At 53.9% G+C, this 23,510-nt stretch overlaps 1 protein-coding gene across 1 annotated transcript in view; it reads right to left on the reverse strand.

Annotated features, from left to right (window-relative positions):
* The window catches only part of LOC142924033 (uncharacterized), a 33,178-nt gene extending 12,325 nt beyond the window's left edge, over positions 1 to 20,853 (reverse strand). Inside the window, exons 1-2 of the mRNA XM_076065417.1 lie at positions 17,578 to 20,853; positions 2,396 to 2,533 (exon numbers count right to left, since the gene is read on the reverse strand). Of these exons, the coding sequence (XP_075921532.1) occupies positions 2,396 to 2,533; positions 17,578 to 17,942 (503 nt within the window). The 5' untranslated portion in view covers positions 17,943 to 20,853. The remainder of the gene's footprint in view (positions 1 to 2,395; positions 2,534 to 17,577) is intronic.
* Between the last annotated feature and the right edge of the window lie 2,657 nt (positions 20,854 to 23,510).

Genomic DNA, 23,510 nt, shown 5'->3' on the forward strand with positions numbered 1-23,510 from the left:
GTTACGCCTGGGATGGACCCGCGGCCGAGCCCGTGAGGACCCCCCAAACACCGTCCGTCTCGCGGCCCGCGGGGCCGATCGATGCCCGCCACGTCCGGGCGCTCGTTATCCACTTTAAACTCTCGCTCGCTCGCTCGGAGTGCGCCGGGGAGGCCGACGTCCGGGGAAAAAGCGCGCACGCGTTTGAAAGCGTGGCGACTCAAACGCACGAGACGTGCACACGCACGCACGCACGCGCACACACGGGCTTATCGAGACGGAGACGCTTGCGATGCACTCGCACGCGTGCATGCACGAGCGTGAGAGTGTAGACACGCTGACACACGCAGACACACAGAAGTACACACAAACAAGTATGCATACATACACAGTACCGCATGTGCTTACGTAAAAAGACAAAGGTTCCCCCATATAGATTTTAACTGATTGTCGGGGCAAGTGCTGTTAGCGAGTACCTATTATGGCCAGCATGGCACACGAGGGGGTGGGAGTCCAGCACCACGTCCAGCTCCCTTTGTCTACCCAATGCTGATGTTTATGCACCGCAGCACGTACAAACACGTACACATCCGCACACATACTAATGTACACGGACACTTGTGCCAGGTTAAGAGCACTTTGACGCCATGTGGTGTCGAAATCTTGCTGGCAGGAGGTCATGGGACAAACCTGGGTGTTAGCTTTTTGACTGAGGTGGCTGACAGCTGCACCACCTGCGCTCCCCGCTATGCCAGCTTGCCGTGTTTTCGCCGCCCAGTACTCTGCTCATTGATGTGTCACCTCCTTGCCTCCTGTCGTTGCTGGAGGGTGACTGCCGCCACCTGCCCAGTAGCGTCTATCACGAGCCCCCTCCACAGAGGCCGATCTTAACACTGCCTGTGCCACTTGTCCCATCGGTTCGCTCCCTTCCATTAAATTCCTCCTCCGGTGCTACAGCCCATCTTCTATCTATCCCAACGTCGTGCCCGTTTAACCCCCTCCCTTCGGCCAGACGGAAACTGCTTTGCATGTGCGGTAGCCTCGCCTGCCGGCGGAGCCCACTGATTGAACCTTGTCCCAGACCTTTCAAGTGTCCGTGAGCCCGCCACGAAATCTAATCTGGTTAGAACCCAGGATGGATTGCAAGCGGCACATCCTCAGAGACCCCAGCGGGCTTCACTTGGTCAAGTTAATGGCTGCAGACGGACTGAATGTCACGGCTCACGGCCAACGAGAACCCTCTTTTAAAGTCCGTGATAAACTATCGCAACTTCGTGGCAAACCGTTGGCAGCAGTCGTCGTCGCTGGCGACGTGTTTTACCGCAAGCAGCTGCGGAAGCTCGGCTAGGCAGGTCGCATGGATTGACGGACTTCCTGCCAAGCCGACTCCCGGACGGCGTGTTTATCCGATGAAGGAAGGCCTCTTGCACTGGCGCGAGACGTCGCAGCAGGCAACCTGCGAGCGATGCGACGCGCTCGCCACTGGGAAGAATGTTTGACTTTGGTGGACGGACACCAAGAAAGAAGAAGACCCCAACGCGGGCACTGACTATGCACGTTTGTTGCATATCCTATTCCATGGAAACTGTAAACTATTAAAGTATTTTTATTTTATTTTACGAGGTCAGGCCCACTGAGCTATATAGCTCTTTTTTCAGAAGCGACCTGGCCACAAATGATATATCAACGAAGTGGCTTATCGCGTGGACATTTTATCGCAGCAAAATGCTCTAAATGCACGTTTCTAAATGTACAGGCAAAAACGGAAGGACCCGGAGAAAAATCCATGCGACCGCGGGGAGAACACGCAAACTCGAGAAATACTGGTGTCAGGGTCGGGATTGAACACACGCCCTCCTGCACATCAGTCGAGGCATTTGACATCTCGCCACCGTGGCGCCCCGTGTAGATTATGCACGTGCACCGACCGCCCACAACAGATAAGGGAGCAACATTGTTTGGGACGGAGTTAGACCCAAGCCGGTGGTCATGGGAATATGAAACGAGACGGAACGCAAACTGAGCAAGTGTCCCGCACTTGGACATTGCTCCGAAACGTAAGGGATTTAGTTGACGACGCACGGAAGAGGGTAATAACTCTGTTGCAACACAAATGAGGAGGGATGCCCGTATTCGAAATTTGAAATTAAAATTCTTAACACGCATTGTTGGCCCCGAGGGGACGAGGTGGTGCAACTTAGATGCGGGGATGAACGCTGACGTTCTCTTACACCGGAAACAATTTTCCCGTCGTTCCACGACCTTAAGCGCATTTCGCGAGCGTAGAGAAGACGGCACGATTACCAGAGCCGGGTGGCCCCGCTGGTGTCGGTCCATCACCGTGGCACCGTCGCCACTGGTGATGGGAACGGAGAGGAGGAGGAGGGTCGGGGGTGGGCGGGGGTTCATCGCTCACCCGTCCAGGTCGAGGCTGTGGCACCGCACCTCTCCGTCGGACCAGGCGCTCACCAGCAGCGGCGACGGCGACGGCGACGTGAACCCATCCTGGCACGGCCCCGGCCTGGCTCCGCAGAGGAGGAGCACGCTCGCCACCCTTTCAGCACCACGGACAGCGGCACACACGGGGACCGGGTGACGCGGCAGAGCCACGTGCCAGCAGAAGTGGGCGCCCACCTTCTGTGGTTGATCCCCGTCGCGAGCCCACGTGAGCTTACTCAGAGATATGAGCGCACTATCATAGGGACCCCACTTGATTCCGTGTTTATGTATTACCCCCCCCCCATGCCGCGCCCCACTACCACCACAACCCCTTCCCTCGCTATATTACAACTGTTCTGTCAGTGTCGTGTTACGGCACACTTACAGCACAAGCCGTTGATGTTCCCGTGCTCCTACATCTATGCTTCCCAGCCCTTCGCCAAACCCGCGCCGACCGCCAGCGTGGTGAAGTATGGTCACCCATAGCCGCCATGACCTGCCCAGGTGTGGCGGGGCAGGGAGGGTGGGGCTTCATCCAGCAGTGGACTGACATTAGCTTGTCCGTGTACTTGAACATCCCACGCGAGTAACATCGTCGTTGTTAAAAATGCAAAAACAACGGTTCATAATTCACGGGCCCTTTGTCAGTCCACTGCCGGACGAAGACACCCCCCACACCGTGTTGGTCACAGATGTCGTTTGACCATTCCTCATCCCGCTGGTCACCGCGTGTTGGTGAAGGGGGGTGAGGCACACAGGCACGGTGGAGATATCAATCGCCAATTGATGGTATCCATGGCCCGGATTTACAGTGCACCGCGCTAACCACTGCCCCACCACCGCTCGACCTTCCATCCATTATTCGATGAATGGGGGAGGCCCTCATCCATCAGTGGATTGACAAAAGGCTGTCATCGTTATTTATTTATATAATTATTGTATAATATGATTGGGGTGGGAAAAAAAAACTGTTTTTTTTTATAGCATTGGGATCATGCTGCGCACACACACACGCACGGGCTGCACTCACCACACGCACGGGATCCACACACGTACAAAGAAAAAACATCCCCCGTATAGCCTTAGCAGACTGCTGGGGCAAATGCTGTTAGCGAGCACCTATGAAGGCCGGGCACGGCACACGACGGGGTGGGTGGCCAACATCACGCCCGGGTTCGTAGCGCAGCGCGATATCCGCTACACTACCGCTCCCCACGCGCAGACACAGACACACGCGCACGCGCCCACACACACAACACACAAAACGGAATTTCTCGCAACCTGAATTCAGTGGCGGCCGTGACTCGCTCGCGTTTTGCGCTGACGCTGCCGCGCGCGTTTGAGTTATGTTCTACAGCGCCGCGAGTGTCACGAGCGATTGTTTAAACCCTTTTGTGCATTAGGGCTCCGTCGTGCCCGTGCCAATTCCTGTGAACTGCGCGTGACACCCGGGCGTCTTTCATTTGAGAACTTTCAGTTCCGTGACAAAAAAAATGGCCTTCGGTGAGAGCGTTTCCAGTCGCACTGCTAGTCATGTGTATTGTGATGTGCGCGTGTGTGCGACGCGGGGAGCAGTAGCGCAGCGGTTTGCGCGCTGCGCCGAGAACCCGCCGACCCGAGTTCAATGCCTGCTCACGGCCAGCACCAGCGATGATAACCTCAACCGGTGCCGGGCCTCCCCTAGGACGAATCAGCATCAAATGAGTGTCTGGTACGGTGTGTAAAACATCGCCACTGGGGGACACAAAGGCGGTCGGGGAGCGTGGTGCTGGGCACCCACCTCCCTCGTGTGCCGTGCCGGCCTTCATTGGTGCTACTCGCTAACAGCATTTGTCCCAACAGTTTGTTAAGGCTATACGGGGGGGGGGGGGAGGGGTGGGGGATCTTTGTGACATCGGGCATGTGGTTGAGTGGTAATGAAATTGAAGTTGGAGGGGTTACCAGCCCCCCCCCCCCCCACACCCGTCCAGCGCTCCCGTTGGCTGTGAGCGCCATGAGGTGGGCAGCTGTCGACAGCCCCCCAATGGCATTGCTATTTGGCGATGCCAGTAGGGAGCACAGGTGGTGCGTCTTCGAGTCATCAGCCGTGGCACCTGGGTCTGTCCCGTGGTCTCAAAGTGCACCTAGCCTGGCACAAGCGCCGCGGTGGTGACGTCGACACCACTTAGCGGCGAACGGCGGCTGTTGCCCGTGACGTGGGGCTGTGGAGCAGTGGATTGAGCATTGCGCAATAGCCTTGACTTGGCGAGTTTGATTCCCGGCCACGGCAGACTTAAGTCTCGAGTGATATTCGAACCGGCCCTGCCTCCTCCACCCTTTACCAACCTTGCACTGACCAGTGTGGTGAAGCATGGTCAAATATCCCCGATGAGTGACATGGGCGTGATGCCCCCCCCTCCCCCCCCCCGTGTACCCTTTAATGGGTTATTGGGGCAAGTGCTGTTTGCGAGTACCTATTAAGGCCGGCACGGCGCATGAGGCGGTTGTAAGGCGAGCACCACGCCCGGCCGCCTTTGTCTCTCCAGTGCTGGTGTTTACACACACCGCACCATGTGCTTATTTAAGGATCAGTCATCCTTGGGAAGGGCCAGGACGGGTTCATACAACCACCACTGGTGTTAGCCGTGGCCGGGAATCAAACCCAGGTCCGCTGGGTTTGTAGCTAGGGCGCTGCGGGGACGCGATGTTAACTCCCTCGCCTGGTATACAGGAGGTAATGAATTCGATCCCGACACTGACGTCTGCTGTATATTTGGAGTTTGCATGTTCTCTCTCTCTCTCTCCCCGTGGCCGCGTGGAATTTTCCCCGGGTCCTCCAGTTTTTCCGTCCACATTTAAAATCGACGTGCGTTCAGAGTTATTTAGCTGTATCTGAATTTCCACGTGATGAGCCGCTTCATTGAGCTATCATTTGTGATAGCCAGGTCGCTTCTGAAAAAGAGCTGCATCGCAGCTCAGTGGGGCCTTACCTGGTTAAAAAAAAAGAAATTGTATAGTTTGTTTAGTTAAAGAATATGCCGTTGTGTTGCCACGGTCACGGTCATAAATTTCCCACATTTGAGAAATGACCGCGCAAACGACTCGGCTGCAACACACGCAGCGAGCAGTCGTTGCCTCCAACTGCAAACACACGCCAAACAAAAACGTTTGGCAGGACTCTCCTGAAAACGGAGTCGCGAGACTCGGTGAGGCCTTCCCGGGTCAACGAACAAAAGCAACAGCGATAACAACAACAACAATAATAACAACAACAACAACAGATGAACCACCGCCAAGCGTAGCTGCTGCGAGCGCAGTGGCCCTGCACGAGAGCGGTCGGCGCGAGGGTTAAAATAATGAGGCGCAATTCATCACGGAGCACGGGACGGGAGATTAAACGGTCCCATTGTAGGGATGAGCGTGCGTGCGCGACACGCTGTGCATCAAGCCTCACGACCGCCGGAAGGACGCGTCCGTACACCTCGTCCAGCACCCCCACCCCTACCACCACACCCCCGAGCCACCCCGAGTGACCCCGCGCGACCCCGAGGCGAGGACGCGGTTAGCGTGCGGCGCAGGGAACCCGGCCACGTGCGGCGTTCGATTCCGGAAAATATATTCCAAATCCTTGGTGGCGAGTGATATCTGAATCGGTCCTATCTGGACCCTGCCCTTCGCTGGCCTTCACTGGCCTTCACTGGCCTTCGCTGACCTTCTCTGGCCTTCATTGGCCTTCACTGACCTCCACTGGCCTTCACTGGCCTTCACTGACCTTCTCTGGCCTTCACTGAACTTATCTGGCCGTCACTGGCCTTCACTGACCGCCACTGGCCTTCACTGGCCTTCACTGAACTTATCTGGCCGTCACTGGCCTTCCTGACCTTCACTGGCCTTCACTGAACTTATCTGGCCTTCACTGGCCTTCACTGACCTTCACTGGCCTTCACTGGCCTTCACTGACCTTCACTGGCCTTCACCGGCCTTCACTGGCCTTCACTGAACTTATCTGGCCTTCACTGACCTCCACTGGCCTTCACTGGCCTTCAACTCATACGTTAACTCTCAACCACAGTCAACCCACGGACTCGTGCAGAGACTTCAGTGGCTCACGTGGGTTACCCTTATATTGTCATAGAGGCCCATGTTTTCAACTAGAGACCAAAAGACTCGTAGACGCGTATGCTCACACTGAGAACCATCGACTCGCACAGAGATACCCATAGGCTCACGCGGACACTCATAGATGCACACAGAAACCAATAGACTCGCATAGAAAGCCTTCGACTCACGTTGAAACCCTTTTCGTCTGCTTACGACTGCCCGTCTATAAAAAAAAATCTAAAACGATGAACTATTTTTATTTTAGCAGGTTAGGCGCACTGAGCTCCCGAGCGCTCTTTCATAAGCAACCTGACCGCCAATGATAGCTCAACTTAGTGGCTTATTTGCATGGAAAACTTATTGCGGTAAATGTTTCCAGCTCCCTGGTAGACTGCATTATGTGGCACATTGACAAGGAGTCACAGCCATGCTGAGATGCACTTTTTTTCACTATTTTTATTTTAGGGGCCGTCCATAAATGAAGTCACAAAAAGTCAGACCGCCCCCTCAAATATGACGTCATTAAGCTCTGACCCCCCCCCCCCCACAAAAAATATAAAACATGCTTCAAATCGCTTTAAACTATTGTCATTAAAGTGCTTATTAAGTGTGGCGCTGCACTCTGATGTTCTAGGAGAAAACATTTATTAAAAAGTCTATTTAATTAAGTAGAACGTGTTGTCTCTGTTTATTTAAAGTTGCGCATTTTGATGTGACGTCACATTTCTAAACCGCCCCCCCCCTCGTCACAAATGTCTGACCCCCCCCCCCCCCCACAAATGATAGGTCATCGAAGTGGCTCATCATCACGTCGACATTTACAGCGGCCAAATACTCTAAACGCGTGCCGCTGATTCCAAACGTGGAGGGAACAACCGGAGGGCTCGGATAAACATCCACACGACCACGGAGAGAGAGAGAGAGAGACACCGCAAACTCCAAATACACAGCAGGCGCCAAGGGTCGGGATCGAACCCACGACCTCATGAATACCAGGCGAGGGAGTTAACATCTCCTAGCCACCGCGACGCGCCCCCTTAGAAAATGAGCGCCGGGTCCACACGGCGCCCCGAGGGTCGTCGGTGTCGCGCCACTGATGGTTCCCGAAGACGCCCCCCTCCACTGCGCCAGCTACTCAAATAGGTGCTCGCAAACAGCCGAGCGAGCACGTCTCTATCCGCTGGCGTGCCGCGGAGCCATCTGCTAGCCCCCTCCGACCCACACCCCCCCCCCTTCTTTATTGACCCTCAGAGCCATTAGCATAGACACCTTGGAAATGAAAACGAGGAAATGTATTCATATCGGCTTTAAATATCGCACGCAGCCAAATTGCATGCGGGCCCACTCGGCGGCGGTATAATTATTCCCGGAGCGTCTGTAAGCAAGCGAGCACGCACACGCGCATACAGACACACACACAGACATACACAGACACACAGACACCTTCACCACCCGCAGTCACAACTCTCTCTCACTCTCCCCCTGTGTTCTTTCCTCTCTCTCCCGGTTTCTCAGCTGGCTCTCTGTGCCTCCGTGTCTCCCCGCGTTCCTCTTTCGCTGTCTCTCTCTGTTCCTCGCTCTCTTCATTCCTCTGTTCCTCCGTCTTGTCTCTGCTGCTTCCTCTGTCTTGTCTCTGTTGCTTGCCCTTCCTCTGTGCCTCTGTCTATTTTCCTTCCCCCGTCTCTGTGTTCTATCCTCCAGTCCAAATACAAATTCTGATTGTGTGTTCGTCTCTTTCCGTCTCACTGTGTTCCTCTCTGTGTGTGTGTGTCTCTGTTCTTTTCTGTCGACGTTCCTTCCTCTCTTCCTCTCTGTCTCTCTCCCATACTTCACTCGGCCTCTTTTTTGTTTGATTGAAAATTAAATTGGCCGCACGCCGCGCCACTGCCCTGACCGACAAACATTCTTGAAAGCGTCAAGAGATACGCGGAGTTCTGAGTCACAGAGGGGGAGAGCGAGAGAGACAGAGACATCGTATGGAGTTAAGGGTTCATAAAAACATATATACGGGGGAAACTTTTTTTTTAAATAACACTCAAAAGTAAATATGTTGGCACGCTGGGAGATCGTGGTATCGGTGGCCTCCTGAATAGTGAACAGTCGCTGTATACTGGATATGGTTTGCCGTGTGTAAACAAAAATATAATAATTGGGATCGTCAACACAAAGAGCTCACATGAAGCCTCTGGGTGCACGGATGCCCCCGTGGTGCAAGAGTAACCACGGTGTACTTTGCAATACAGAGATCTCGGTCGGTCCAGGGTCCCGGTGCGGCAGTAGAGACGATGACCCAAATCGCTGAGATCCCTCCCCGCCGCAGTCCACCCAGCGGTCCACCACAGTCGGCCGATCGGCCTGTGGCGTGGTAAGGTGTGGGTCCTCCCACCTCAAACAAAACACCCTTGCGCCAGCAGCAGCCGCAGGACACGACACGAGTCACCAATGGCAGAGGGCTTCACCTGCACGGCGAGGGTGGTAGAGCCCCTGGTTTGGTCGTGCATGGGCAGAGGCAACCCGGTCGCCCGAGTTCGATTCCCGCTCGCGGCTAACACCAATGTCAATTATCTAAACCGGTCCTGGGCCTCCCCTATGTCGACTCAGCCTCAAAAGGCGGCCGGGCGTGGTGCTGGCCACCCACCGCCCTCGTGTGCCGTGCCGGCCTCCATAGGAGCTGCAACTAACAGCACTTGCCCCCAACAGTCTGTTAAAGCTACACGGGGGATCTTTGTCTTTGGGATTGTTCGGAGGGTGCGACCGGGGTGGTTGGGGGGGGGAGTGGGCTAAAGTGGCGGGTGAGCGCCGCGCGCCCCCATACATCACCCGCTGTTATTCCGTCTTATTCCGTCTCATTCCGGAGAGGGAGAGAATTCGCGCTACGATGCCTCCGACACGGCTGCCCGTGCCGGTGATCCATCTTGTTGCTCCAGTTACGCGGGGGCCCAGGTGTCCCCCCCCCCCCCGTGCCTTAATTTATTGCATATATATACTCCGTGGCACGCTCGCACATGCACAGCTTCATACGACTATCCCGAAATGTTACCATCATTATAAATAGTTGTAATGTAGATCTGGATTTTTTTTAAAAAAATTATATTTGTGTGTGGATTTTTTCTGCTGTTGCTGCTGCTGTATCGGTGGTGGATTACATTAAAGTGCTCGCGAAAAGCGAACGTGTATCGAAAGAGTAACGTTCACAACAATGATGACGGTATCTTTTATTTGCCCAGAAATAATAACGTCCTTTATGTTTTGCACGGCCCCTTTCGTCAATCCACTGCTGGATGAAGGCCTCCCCGCATCGTGCATCGGATCAGTGATGGGGGGAGGGGGTGCCCGAGGACCGGTTCAGCTATCAACTCGCCACCGATGTTAGCCGTGGCCGGGAATCGAACCGAGGGTTCGCCGAGTTCACAGCGCAGCAAACCCGCTCACACACTGAGCTGTCGGCTCTACCGCAGCACGACGCCCCTCCGGTAGTTCTGTTGACACAACGGAGGCCCGAGAGAGAGAGAAAGAGAGAGACTTCTTTTCGGAACGAGGTTTGCTGCTCCATGGGGATCTGCGGCTTCCGTGTTGGGGAGCAAAACCGCAGCACGCGGGAGACACAAGCCCCACGGCGCGAGCGCGAGGAAGGATCCACACCGACGGAGCGGACTGACCGGATGCGGTGATTTTCAAATTAGATTGCCCCCGAAATAAAATGTGATTAACGTGGCGAAACGACGTGGCTAAATTCTTAAATGTCGATTTTTTTTTAAACTAAATTACGAAGACACGGCATTGGTCACAAGTAAGATGGAGCCGATTCGGTCCCCTTGCCGATTCGACATCTGGAATCCAGGAAGATGTGTTTATTCATAAAATGTATCATTTTTGCTGTGGATGGTAACCGCCTCTGCAGTTGCTGCAGAGATGACACGCATGCCTCCGATACATATGCAACATATTAACTCGTATCTATTGTCTAGCGCGTGACTCAAGAAGGTCCGTTGCCCAAAACGTCGCCTATTGCCGGCTATCGACGAATGTCTTGAGTTTTGGTTGTTGGCTGCGCTTGTGCACTGCTACCAACACAGTGGCAGCCGCAGCGTCGCCAAATAATTCTCTGTTATGACGATCGATTCACAAATTTCATCGCTGATCGTGACTCGACTTGCACGCCGCGGTGTCGAGGAGATTTTATCTCCCTCGCATGGTACGCATGAGGTTGTGGGTTCGATCCCCGACCCTGGCGATGCCTGTTGTATATGCGTGTTCTCTCTCTCTCCCCGTGGTGGGCGCGTGCATCGTGCTCTGGGGCGACCGGTTTTGCCCTCCGAATTTATATTAAACACGCTTTGAGATGATCGGGCTGCTGCTGCAGCAGCTACTACAATTCCCACATGTGACGTCGGCCACTTCGATGAGCTATCATGTGTGGCCAGGTCGCCCCCTGTACAAACACAAAAAAGAACTCATTGCTCAGCGGGCTTTGCCTGGTAAATAAAATTGTTTAGTTTCGTTTGATCTCCACAATGTGATGCATCATTCCACACAAGCCGAGCCCCGAGCGCGTCACTGTAGCCTTGTTCACCGGTCATTTTCTCTCGCATTACCCAGGGGCTCCCTTGCAAAAAGAGATTGCTGCTGCTGCTGCAATTGCTGATGCTGCATAGGTCAAACTATGGCGTGCACCGGCTGGACATGCAGTCGCATGCCAGACACCACGTGAAATCCGTGCGTCCAAGCTGCATCGGACTGTACGAGTGGGTAATTCACCCGCTTAAAACAGAGCTTTGACCGAGATGCACACGATCGGACACAGCGTAAACCACCGTCACGCGAACTCCGGTCGTCATCCTCGCAGCAGCAGCAGCAGCGGCAGGTTCTGGCTCGGCCGTCGAACAAAGACGGCGCTCACCGCATCGCGCGGCGCTTTCAGGTGCGCTACTGCGGCCGTCTGGAACGCTCTTCCCACCGATATTAGGAAGCCACCGGAGCTATGCACTTTTAAATCGTATACATTTACAAAACTTACGTCTTTAAAACTGCTTTTTGTGTTTAGTTTGTTGTCCTTCCCCTGTGCCTCCGCTTAGCACGATTGGTTATGTGAGATGCGAAAGAAGTTCAACATTCATACAATGCAAACTCACAGCGTTTTGTCAAACACCCACACTTTGCCCCACTATATGCCGCCTGCCCATCGACTAACTTGTGGCCTGCCCCATTTATGCCACTGGGTAGACAGATGCGGCAGGACTTAAGAAACCTGCAACACACTTTCGACTGAAACTAAAATAGAGGTCGTTTTCAAAAGCGACCTGGCCACAAGTGATAGCTCAACGATGCGGCTCATCACATGGAAATTTATAGCAGCCAAATACTCTAAATGCATGTTTCTAAACGTATGTATGTAGAACTTCTTTCGAACCGTACGGGAGCCAACCGTGCTAATCGGAGGTGTGGATGGGAAAACCGGAGGACCCGGAGAAAAATCCAGTGAGAGACATGGAAACTACAAATATACAGCAGGCATCGGGGTCGGGATCGAATCCACGACCTCCTGTATACCAGGCGAGGTAGTTAATATCTCACCACTGGAAGAACATGCAAACTCCAAATATACAGGCATCGGGGGTCGGGATTGACCCCACGACCTCCTGCATACCAGGTGAGGTAGTTAACATCTCGCCTCTTTGGTTCACTCCGTCGCTCCGTCTCGTCCGACCGCTGTCGTCAATTCCACCCCGCCGCGCGCTCTGCCCAAAGCCCCCTCTCTGATGTTCTCCGAGCAGCCCAACGCGGCGCTGCCTACGACCCGCGCTGGTTCTCAGATCCCACGTGTCCCCCCCCCCCCCCTCCTGTCCCTTGGTCCCTCCGTTGTAACAATTCTGATCCAACAACAATTCGGACCGGCGAACCGGCGACCTCTGGGTTTGCAGGTCCAGTGCGCTGCTGACCGCTGCACCGCGACAGCATACAATTAGCTCCCCTGCCTAATCTCTGTTGTCCAGGGATCCCGTTCACGCCGGCACCCTGCAGCCGACTCGGGTCCCAGCGCGCACACGTGAGCTTCGATTGGCTCGGCTTAACCTCTGAACCCGCGCGGCAGTCGTGCCGAGTAAATACGCGGAGGCGATAGGGCGTGGAAACGTAATTACGGTTTGAGTGGAATGAAAAATGATTACGGGAACCGAAAGTGATACGCAATTGAAATATAGAATGTAAAGCTAATTGACACAGAAGTAAAATAATCGTTAAACGCGCTGGCAGAGGAAGACTCAAAGAGACAGCTAGGACAGGCCCTGGCAGAGTTAAGAGCGCCACTGCTTTAATCGAAAGTGCTCTTGGAAGACGTCTCAACGCCATCGAGCCGCGTTTCGTATTCAGGGGGCTTTGTTTCGGCGGGAGGGGTTGGAGGTTGTCCCCTTTGCAGTAAGAGATGGATTTTTTTTTCCACTTTTCCTTTCCCCCTTCTTCCTGATTGGCATGGTCATTTATCTTTCGTTGCAACTTTCCCGCGTCGCATTCACGAGTTTCCTTCGTTCGTTCGTTCTTCTGTTTTGCGCGCGCGAAATCGCCGAGCCCCTGCTGCCCATAGCCACCGATGCCCTCTCGCCGCGAGCTCATCGCCAACGCGTCTCCCCGCACCTTTGCCAGACCCCGCAGCCGCTGCACAGTCAGATAGACACGCGAGCGACCTCTGAGATCAGCCCCGAACACTCTGCTCTAAACATGTCGTTGTTGTTGTTGTTGTTGTTTTATGAAACATTTTTTTGTTAAATTCTCGCTTGCCTCTCTTTCCCCCCGTACGCCTGGTCATTCCGCGAGATTTTTTTTGGAATCCATTCGGAAATCGCACAGAGCAGCTGCGCCCACCGCTTGTCCGAGAAGGGTGGCGAACGTCTTCTTCTTGAAAACTCTCTGAGTGGTGTTTATATCTGCTACGTGACAAGCGGAGTGGTGGGGGGGGGAGGAACGGGGGGCACGTGCTCGCCACCCGCTCTGGCGCGAGATCCATGACGGAGGGACCGTTGTTTTTTGTTTTGTTTCTACTCTTGAACTTTTTTGCAGTTTTCAGAGCTGGAATTTAGCCACCTGAAGTTCGAAGCCAAATGAGACGTGATGGGGCTGGTGGGTGGGTGTCGGAGTGGGGGGGGGGTCTTTACTGATAATTTGGCTTTTCCGTTTCCGCCGCTGCTTGTCCACTCTACCGTTCACAATAGCTATTGATATTCTTGGGTCTTTCGGTAAAGTCACGTAGATAGGTTCAAAGTAAATAATAAAAAATAACAGAAAACTACGACGTTTCGATCGCAACGCAAGTGACTTTACCGAAAGATCCAAGAATATGAATTCCTGCAATCACGAAAGCTTTAAGTCAAGATTTAATAGCTATTGATTTCCTACAAAGTGGTCCTCAATGTATCGACCATGTAGGGATAATGATGATGGTTATGGGCTAAAGTCAACCCCCCCGACGGCCAGGATTAGAACTCATATCCTTCCAATCGCGAGCCGCTCACTCTACCACTGAGCCCCGATTGTAAATCCATTACATACAACATCTATTTAAAAAAAATTATCGACTCTAAATGCGTGAATCACCTTCTTCAGAACCGACATTGATTCTTGGAATCTATACATCGTAACACCCAATTGTCTTGGCTGACGCTCGTAAGCCGGTCGTGGGTGGAAATTCCACATTCCTATGGCTGTCTCGGTCACTCATAGACCGAGCCCTGTACACAGTCGGGCGTGTAGAACGATATAGGATAAAGAATTGGCAGTGCATTTTCTTTTTTTACAATAACCTTCATCATGCCGGACGGCCCAGCAAGAATATAATTTTCTGCTTTTCCCCTCTCGGTGATAATGTTCGGTAATAATGGCTCGTAACACTTATCAAACTAATTGAAGCAATTAATGGATTCATTACCTCCAAAGGTCTTAACTCGTCACTCTTGAGACTGTGACCGTCTGTCCCTGCCTCACAATGCACACAAAGACAAAGATCCCCCATATCGCCTGAATAGGCTGTTGGGGCAAGTGCTGTTAGCGAGTAGCACCAATGACAGCGGACACGGAACACGAGGGGGTTGATGGCCGGCACCACGCCCGGCCACCTTTGTCTCCCTCGTGGCGATGTTTACATGTCACACCAGTTTCCCGTTTGAGGCCCAGGACCGGTTCAAATAATCGTCACTGGTGTTGGCCGTGAGCGGGAATCGAACTCGTGTCGCCAGGTATGAAGTGCGGTGCGCTGACTCTTACACTTCCGCTCCCCACATCACTCACATCGACACAAAGACAAAGATCCCCCATATAGCCTGTAACAGACTGTAGGGGCAAGTGCTGTTAGTGAGCACCTGTGAAGGCCGGCACGGAACACGAGGAGGTGGGTGGCCATCACCACGCCCGGCCGCCTTTGTCTCCCCAGTGGCGATGTTCACCCATCGCACTCATTTGAGGCTGAGTCAACATAGGGGAGGAGGCCCAGGACCAGTTCAGATAATCGTTACTGTTGTTGGCCCTGAGCAGGAATCGATACTTGGGTGGCCAAGTTTCGTAGCCCAGCGCGCTAACCGCTACACTACCGCTTCCCACATCGCTCACACCGACACACAAAGACAAAGATCCCCCGTATAGCCTCATCAGACTGTTGGGGCAAGTGCTATTAGCGAGCAACTATAAAGGCCGGCACGGCACACGAGGGGATGGGTGGCCAACACCACGCCCAGCCGCCTTTGCCTCCCCAGTGGCGATGTTTTCACATCACACCGGGTACTCATTTGAGGCTGAGTCGACCTAGTGGAGGCCCAGGTATCGGTTCAGATAATCGTCACTGGTGTTTGCCGTGAGCGGGATTCGAACCCGGGTCGCCAGGTTCGAAGCGCAGCGCGCTAGCCGCTACACTCCCGCTCCCCACCGACACACACATACACACGTGTTCACAGCGACACACACACACGTGCTCATAGCGACACACACACACGTGCTCACACCGACACACACACACGCGCTCACACACTCGCTCAGACACACCCGCACGCAAGCACGCACGCACGCATGCACGTCGCACCCCAATCTACAGCCGCTTATTTTTGTCAGAAGGTAAATTGCTCCAAGTGCAAAAGGTGTGGCTGTGCATTCACGAGATTGGTGAGCGTTTAATGTGTTTTGACGGTGCCTCGCTACGTCGCGGAGAAGATGACAATGTTCCACGCGAACCCTTCCACCGAGACACGGCGGATTTTCGGCGCACGGTGGGAATTTTACGAACGGTGATGGGGCACAGGTGACTGATTATATTGCAGTCCTTATTGTATTTTGAAAAACGAAGTAATGTTTTATTTTATATAATATCAGTATTATCAGCAGATTACAAAGGCAAGCCACAGTGATGCGACTTTGGCCGTGCAATCCAAACCATGGAGTCTGCGCTCCTTCAACGGAGGAGGCACATTAAAATCACTATAATTCTCTCTCCTGAAGCCCTCTCGTCGCAGCCAGCAGACCTCGACATTGGTATTTAGCCCCTGAACACACTGCCATCATGAGCAAGAATAGAATATGAATGGATTACAATGCGACACATAAATCACATTTTTCACATGCAATACAATCGCAATTTGGATATAGTTGTCGAAGTGGGACCGCTTCATTTCAAGACAGAGGGCATATTCATTTGTATATTGTGGAGAGAGGCAATCAGTCATCGTGTCTCCATGTGAGTCTGTGTGAGTCTATGGGTCTCCTCCGTGCGAGCCTACACAACACAATTACAATGTGGATTGATGTAGCGTCCAAACGCGACTAAATCTCAAGACACCGTGCGGACACAGCGGGGATATTTATTTCACAGAGGGGGGCGGTCAGTCATAGGCCTCTGTGAGGCTATGGGTCTCTGTGCGATTCTGTACTTTACAATACAAAATTGATTTATGTGCTGTTTAAATGGGCACTGCGTCTCTAGACGCTGGACAGAAATCGTAGGGCAGAGAGAGAGAGTGGCGCTCAATCGGCCATAGGCATTGCCGCGCTCATAACAGTGCGGCAATGCCTATGGGAAATGCCTAAGTTCTCGCCACAAATGACCCGCAGCACTTCGCTGATCTCGTCACGGAGCATAAACCATCAGCAAGCGAACTCCGGAAAACATTCTCGCAGAAGCGGCTTTTGGTTAGCCGTCGACCAAAGACGGTCACCGCATCGCTCGTTTTGAGATGCGCTTGTGCGGCCGTCTGGAACGTTCCTCCTTCCGATATTAGGAAGTCCGTGGAGCTGTGCATTTTTAAATAATCTAGATTGAAAACTCGTTTCTTTAGAACTGCGTTTTGTGTTTAGTTTGTTGCCCTTTCCCCCGCACGTCCGATGAGCACAGTTGGCTATGTACGGTATGAAAGAAGTTCCACATGCATAGGAGATAAAGGCAAGGCCTTGAGTCGAAAGCACGGATGGCTGTGGGGGGGGAGGCAGTTCCAAACTAAGGGGGCAGCAGAGGAGAATGAGCGACCTCCCACTGGTTAGAGTGCCCAGTGAGAAATCAGAAAGTCGCGAGTTCAAATCTCAGTCGGGGTTCTGACTCGACACATCATCCTTTCAGGGTCCACAAAACAACTACCACTTTGTGGGAATTCAACAGTGGCTGTCCACTGTCTGTCACCACCGTGCGGGTGTCACGGTGGCTAGGAGATGTTGACAACCTCGACTGGTATACAGGAGGTCGTGGGTTCGATCCCAACCATGACGCCTGCTGCTGTATAGTTGGAGTTTTCGAGTCTCTCTCTCCCTGTGGTCGCGTGGATTTTTCTCCAGGCCCTCCGGTTTTTACCTCCACATTTAGAGTCAACATCACCACGCGTTTAGATTATTTGGCTGCTATAATGTTCCACAGGATGATGAGCCACTTGGTCGAGCTGTCATCCGTGATAGCCAGGTCGCCTTCTGGAAGAGAGCTGTATCGCTCAGCGGGGTCAAATAAAAAAAAAATTGCTTGTAGTTTTTTTTTAAACATGCAATTTCCAACGCTATCCGGGGCCCGCATTCACTCTCTCGTTCGAGCGGGAAGCCACCTTGACTTCATCCGGGGCGACTTACTGCTTGGTCGACGCGGCGGCAGTTGAGGACCACACGAGTCGGCGCGTGGGCAGGTGGTGCACCTGGAGCGTCGCGCCGGCACCGCTCGCCAGCCACTCTCCGGCGCAGCTCACGGCAGACACCGCCGCCCCCGCCGCCCAGGGCCGCCGGAGCGCCGGCGGCGCTGCCCGGCGTGACGCGTCGCTGCCCGTTGCGCCGCCGTCCAGTGAGGCTCTGCCGGCGACGGCGGCGGCGGTGGCGCTGGTGGGGGCACCGGCATGAAACGTGTGCAGGCACTGCCCCGTGTCGCTGCACCACACGCGCACCGTCTGCCGGTGAGAAGCAACGGAAAGTTTTTTGTTTGCCGTGGCCGCAACTCTGCTCATGTGGCAGTGATGATGATGATGATGGATCCTCCCCACACACCGTCACGATCATCACCCGTCGTCTGGTGGAGCTCACGTCAAGCCACGCGCGTGTCGAGCCATCGTGCGTGGAACACATTCGCCTGCTGGAGCAGCACCGGTGGCGCTTATATAAGACAGGACAGCAAGTAGGTTTGGTGGCGAACCGTCTGTATGTCAGCATCTCCCCCCCCCCGCTCCACACCCACGGGCCAAGTGGCGGTGGAGAGGTGAAAAAGCCTTTTGTTAGTTTTGGGCGTCGCGTGCTGATCTCGTCAAGGAGCATCAACCATCACGTGAACTCCGGTCAATTCTCAACAGCGGCGGCTTTTTGCTAACCATTGAACTAAGATAGTCGCACTGCATCGCGCGCTTTCAGATGCACTTACGCTGTCGTCTGGAACGCTCTTCCTTCCCATGCACTTCTAAATCTAGATTCAAAACTAATTTCCTTAGAACTGCTTTTCATGTTTAGTGTTGTTGTCCTTCCCCCGCACCTCCAATTAGCACGGTTGACTACGTACGGTTCGAAAGAAGTTCAATGTACACGCAAAATTGCGCAACGGTTGTTTCGACATTGCCTTGTATTCCTTTATGGGCAGCGTTTGTTGTTTTCGTTTATTTGCGCCCGTCCACTGCGGTATCACAAAAGACACGTCCGCTTTCCCCACCGCTTCTGCCCTCCTGTCAAGCGCCAATCTGTCTCGGCAGGTGGCGCACCCCAGTCTCCTTGAGATCCACCAACCCCCACCGGTTTTTTTTCCAATCTGCAGCACTTCGGCGGTGGCCGCCTCCACTCCCCACCTCCCTCCCACCGCGCCCAACCCCGTTATCTGTAAATAAAGAAACGCATCTGCTCGCCTTCAAAGATAATCCGGGGATGCGCAATTACCTTGCAGGCAGAGCAATTATTTGCTTCCTGCCGCTGCGACGCGGGACAATTTGGCTGTCGCCTCGGTGCAGTTGTCCCGTTGAAATGCTGCGCACACTTTGCCTCGCGTCGCGCGTGTGCAGGCTGATTTGTCAAAAAAGAAAAAAAACTAAAACCTCGAGGGATGGCGACGGCAAAAAAAAAATCATTACGATGATAGCGAAATATTACGTGAGATATAGGATGCAATTTATTAGGCCGGTCTGTTTTTAAAACGACGAAAAATTCGGCCTTTTTCCTTTCGTCCGTTTTGCTCAGTTCGACGAAGCCACCCATTATTTGCAACGGTTGAATCATTGGGCACAATTGTTAGACGCCCCTCTCACCGCCCAGGCCCACCCAGCGGTACCGTGATGACCTCGCCTCTGTCGGGCGATCGGCCCGGTCGCGTGCGGTGCAGCCAAAAGCGTTGGTAGCTACTCCCACCGCTTCCGAGACGTCGGCCCAGCGTGGAAGAGGCCACCAACAATACCCCCCAGGGAAAGTGGTCACCGGGGGGGAGGAGGTGGTTGTCTCTTTGAGCTTCTTATAGTGGGAATTCCTCCCACCAACTGCGATATGAGCCAGGAATTGCAGGTCTGCTCCTTTATCCGTACCCTAAGCCACCCAATTTTAATTGCCATTTAAAAGAAAAACAAATAGCCGTAGAATTTAGATTTGTTTTAAGGGACGTTGCTTTGTCACGGGTTTAAAAAAAAAAATCTAAACATCTTTTACCGGTCGCATCTTTGTTGAAGCCGTTTGATGCCACCGTGTAAGTCGGCGGTCGAGGCATCGTGGTTCGGGGTAATTATCGCTCACGCTGCGTTGCGGCTATTCCGGCACTTCGCGTGGATTCCACGTGACCGAAGAGAGGAACAAAGCACGCCTGCATCTCCCCCCCCCCCGCCGTCCTGCCCACCCTTCGTTAGTTTCCATTCCAGCAAGGCCAGCCCCAAATGTTTAGTCGCGTTGCATTGTTGCGCAAGACATCGGCTGTGCCCTTCGTGCCCAACCCAAGCAACAGCGAAGCCAAGACAATAATAACAACAACAACAATAATAATGACAATAATGTTCCCGCGGCTTACAAGACGGTACAATGAGGCGCACGTGGCAACAGAGCATCAGCACGCCCGTCAATAGCCTGGCCCTAAAGAGGAAAATAAATTACAGGTGAAGTTTTGGGCCATGCCCCTTTCTTCATAGCAGAGAGATCAAATGTTTGTGTCACTTGCCACCATCCGTTTTTTTTTAGTTTTCTGGTCATCAATTAAATTTGAAATGCGAGTCACTGACACCCTGACCAGCGAGATGTCCCCACGATGAAGAAGGGCCATTGCATCGCCCATTATTTAAACCCACACATTTTCCTGCTATCGGGCAACGATATCGACGGATTGTGTTGAGTGTTTTTTGTTCTGTCGTTGCGTGTGCTTGTGCACCGCTGCCAAACGCATCGGAGTTTAACAGCACGGCCCAACGGGGTGGGGTAGCTCACAAACGGCAGGGGAAGTCACAACGCCCGTGACGGCTCGTACACTGCCCGCGTGACCGCACGGCAGCACGTGACAACGCTCCCAGCCCCTGTCTCAGCGACAATGCCACAACACATTATCACCAGAATATATTTATTATTCTTATTGCTGTTGCTCAATGGCGTTCCGTTGTCTCGGCCAGCCAGGACGGGGATCTTGAGATTCTCAGAAATCAGCGTTGGGGAGGTGAGGAGGGAGGGACGGCCTCCCTCTCTGAGAGCGATGAGGCAAAGCGTCAGCGCGGTGCCACGAACCAACGGGAGTCCGCGATGTGACGGGGGCCGTGGCCGACTCCCAGAGGCCACCTCAGCGGTGGCAGCAGCAGCGACGGCTGCGACGGCGATAATAGTGTCTCGGCCGCCTTGCGGGAATTATCAAAGGTTCCCCTGCCTGCCGGCCCGTTCGCTCGCCCGCTCGCCCGCCCGCCCGCTCACCTATTTGCTCGCCCGCTCGCTTCGCCGTTTGCCCGCCCGCCCGCTCGTTCGCCCACCTCCATCCGGAACGTGCAAAGCTGCTCCACGCAAATGTAGGACATCGTTGGCCGTGTGGGGGGGGGGGGGTGGTTGGGGTGTGGTGGAGGGTGGGGGTTAGTGGGGGAGGGATGGGGTCACGGCCAAATTAACCCTCCCAGCGGCACAAGGCGACCCCCGGCAAGACGAGCAGAGCCGCCCGTGCAAACGAGCCGCGCTCCGCTCATTATCCCAGGACCGTGCCAAGATTTTTTTAATATATATTTATTTACTTCCAAAATAAATAAATAACGCTGATAACAAACGTGCCTAGGGAGATGCACGGCCGTGATGGAGCGTAAGATGCCCGCCGCCGTCCGTTTGTTCTGCTTCAGCCGCTAGCGGCAGGGCCCCCCGGTACGCGTGTGCCGGGCAAAGAGCTTCATAGCTCATCGGATTTCTCCAGGACAAATGAAGATTCTGATTCCACACTGGGTGGAAGTGCTCGCACGCGCGCGCACGTGCGGGTGCCCACGCGCGCTGCGCTACGAACCCGGCGACCCGAGTTCGATTCCCGCTCACGGCCAACAAGCAGAGCTGTCCATTGGGTATGGTTAATCGGCGCGACTGCCCCGGGCCCCGTGCTTTGGGGGGAAGGGGGGGGGGGCTGCACTTCGATGTCACGGTGTTCAATGTAATACATTTGGTTTAAAATTAAACTAGTTTTATTTTACCAGGTAAGGCCCATTGAGCGACACATCTCTGTTTCAGAAGCGGCCTGGCTATCACAAATGGCAGCTCAACGAGGGGGCTCATCGTTTAGAAATTGACAGCAGCCAATATTCTAAACGCTTAGTGACGTTGATTCTACAAGTGGAGGGGAAAACCGGAGGACCCGGAGAAAAATCCACGCGGCCACGGGGAGAGAAAACGTGCAAACTCCAAACATACAGCAGGCGTCAGGGCCGGGATCGAACCCACGACCTGCTGTATACCAGGCGAGGAAGCTAACATCTCGCCACTGCGGCGCCCTTAGTTTGACGGTGTCTGGAGGGTGGGGTAGGGGGGCCACACAGTGCCGGATTATCCTAGTTAGCAAAAGTAGCTACATACGTAGCTACGGGCCCCACACTTTCAAGGGCCCCGCGCCAAACGCTTTCAAGCTATCAATCCCGGTTCGGTGATTATGCACTTGCTCTATTACTATAGTACTATATCGCCTTCAACTTTTACAAACGACTGGGTGTTTAAGGTTAGCGATTTGTCGTATTATCTTGCTGTATAGCAAATGCAAAAATACAATTACTTTCCTATGCAAGTAAAAAATTTGTGTTTTAATATTTACATATTTTTTTATTATTTAGGGCCCCTTTATAACATTTGCTACAGGCCCCGCATTAGCTTAATCCGGCATTGGGGCCACGTGGTGTGATTTGCCCCATGCCCCCCCTCTCCCCCTTCCCATGCCACTGTTGAGAACCACCGCCGTCATCATGCCGCGCAGCCGAGGTCCAAACTGATCGCTCACACCAAGTGCCACTTCGTAGAGAGGGGAGACGGGGCGGGGGAATGAGACCTGGGGGGGGGGGGGTTGTGGGGGTGGGGAGCGAGGGGGGGGGGCACGGCGGTGTGGGTGGGGGGGTTCTACATTTTTCATGCTCATTAATGTCCTCGCGCTAGCCGTGCCCGCGGCCTCCGTCCAGGCATTTTGCGTTAATGTCTCTCTTTAGAGGTCCCCCAATGCCGATAATTGATAGCTGGGAGCAGGGCGGGTGACATAAATCCAGTTTCCCTGGCCTCCCACGGGCTGCCCTTGCAACCCACCCACTCTCCTCCTCCTCCTCAGTGGGCGCGGGCGGGTTACCGGAGGTGTGAACAAGGTGCATGCGCGTGTGTGTGTGTGTGTCTTGTATGCGAGTGTACGTGTGTGTGTGTCTTGTATGCGAGTGTACGTGTGTGTGTTTGTCTTGTATGCGAGTGTACGTGTGTGTGTGTGTCTTGTATGCGAGTGTACGTGTGTGTGTGTCTTGTATGCGAGTGTACGTGTGTGTGTGTCTTGTATGCGAGTGTACGTGTGTGTGTGTGTCTTGTATGCGAGTGTACGTGTGTGTGTTTGTCTTGTATGCGAGTGTACGTGTGTGTGTGTGTCTTGTATACGAGTGTACGTGTGTGTGTGTGTGTAGGTGCTCGCTAACAGCGCTTGCCCCTCGAGTCTGTTAAGGCTATACGGGGTGGGGGTCTTTGTCTTTGTATGTGGGGAGCGGTCGTGCCCTCAGAACCCGGCGACCCGAGTTCGATTCCCGCCCACGGCCAACACGAGGGTGACGATTCTATGAACCGGTATTGCTCCTCCCCTAGGTCGACTCGGCCTCAAAATTAGCACCCGGTGTGGTGCGTCACCATCAAACACAGGGGAGACAAAGGCGGCCGGGCGTGGTGCTGGCCACCCACCCCGTCACGCGCCACGCCAGCCTTAATAGGTGCTCGCTAACAAGAACTTGCCCCAACGTTCTGCTTAACCAGACGGAGCATGTTTGCGGGGGGGGGGGGTGGGGGGACCTGAGGGAGATGGCGAGGATTGGACAATGGCTCTGCCTGCTTAGACCGCCCAACCGAAGCAAAGGGTCATGGGTAAATCACTGCGACCATAACTT

Source organism: Petromyzon marinus, chromosome 7 (assembly GCF_048934315.1).
Source record: "Petromyzon marinus isolate PM22_M1 ecotype Great Lakes invasive population chromosome 7, UKy_Petmar_22M1.pri1.0, whole genome shotgun sequence".
Classification (NCBI taxonomy): domain Eukaryota; kingdom Metazoa; phylum Chordata; class Hyperoartia; order Petromyzontiformes; family Petromyzontidae; genus Petromyzon; species Petromyzon marinus.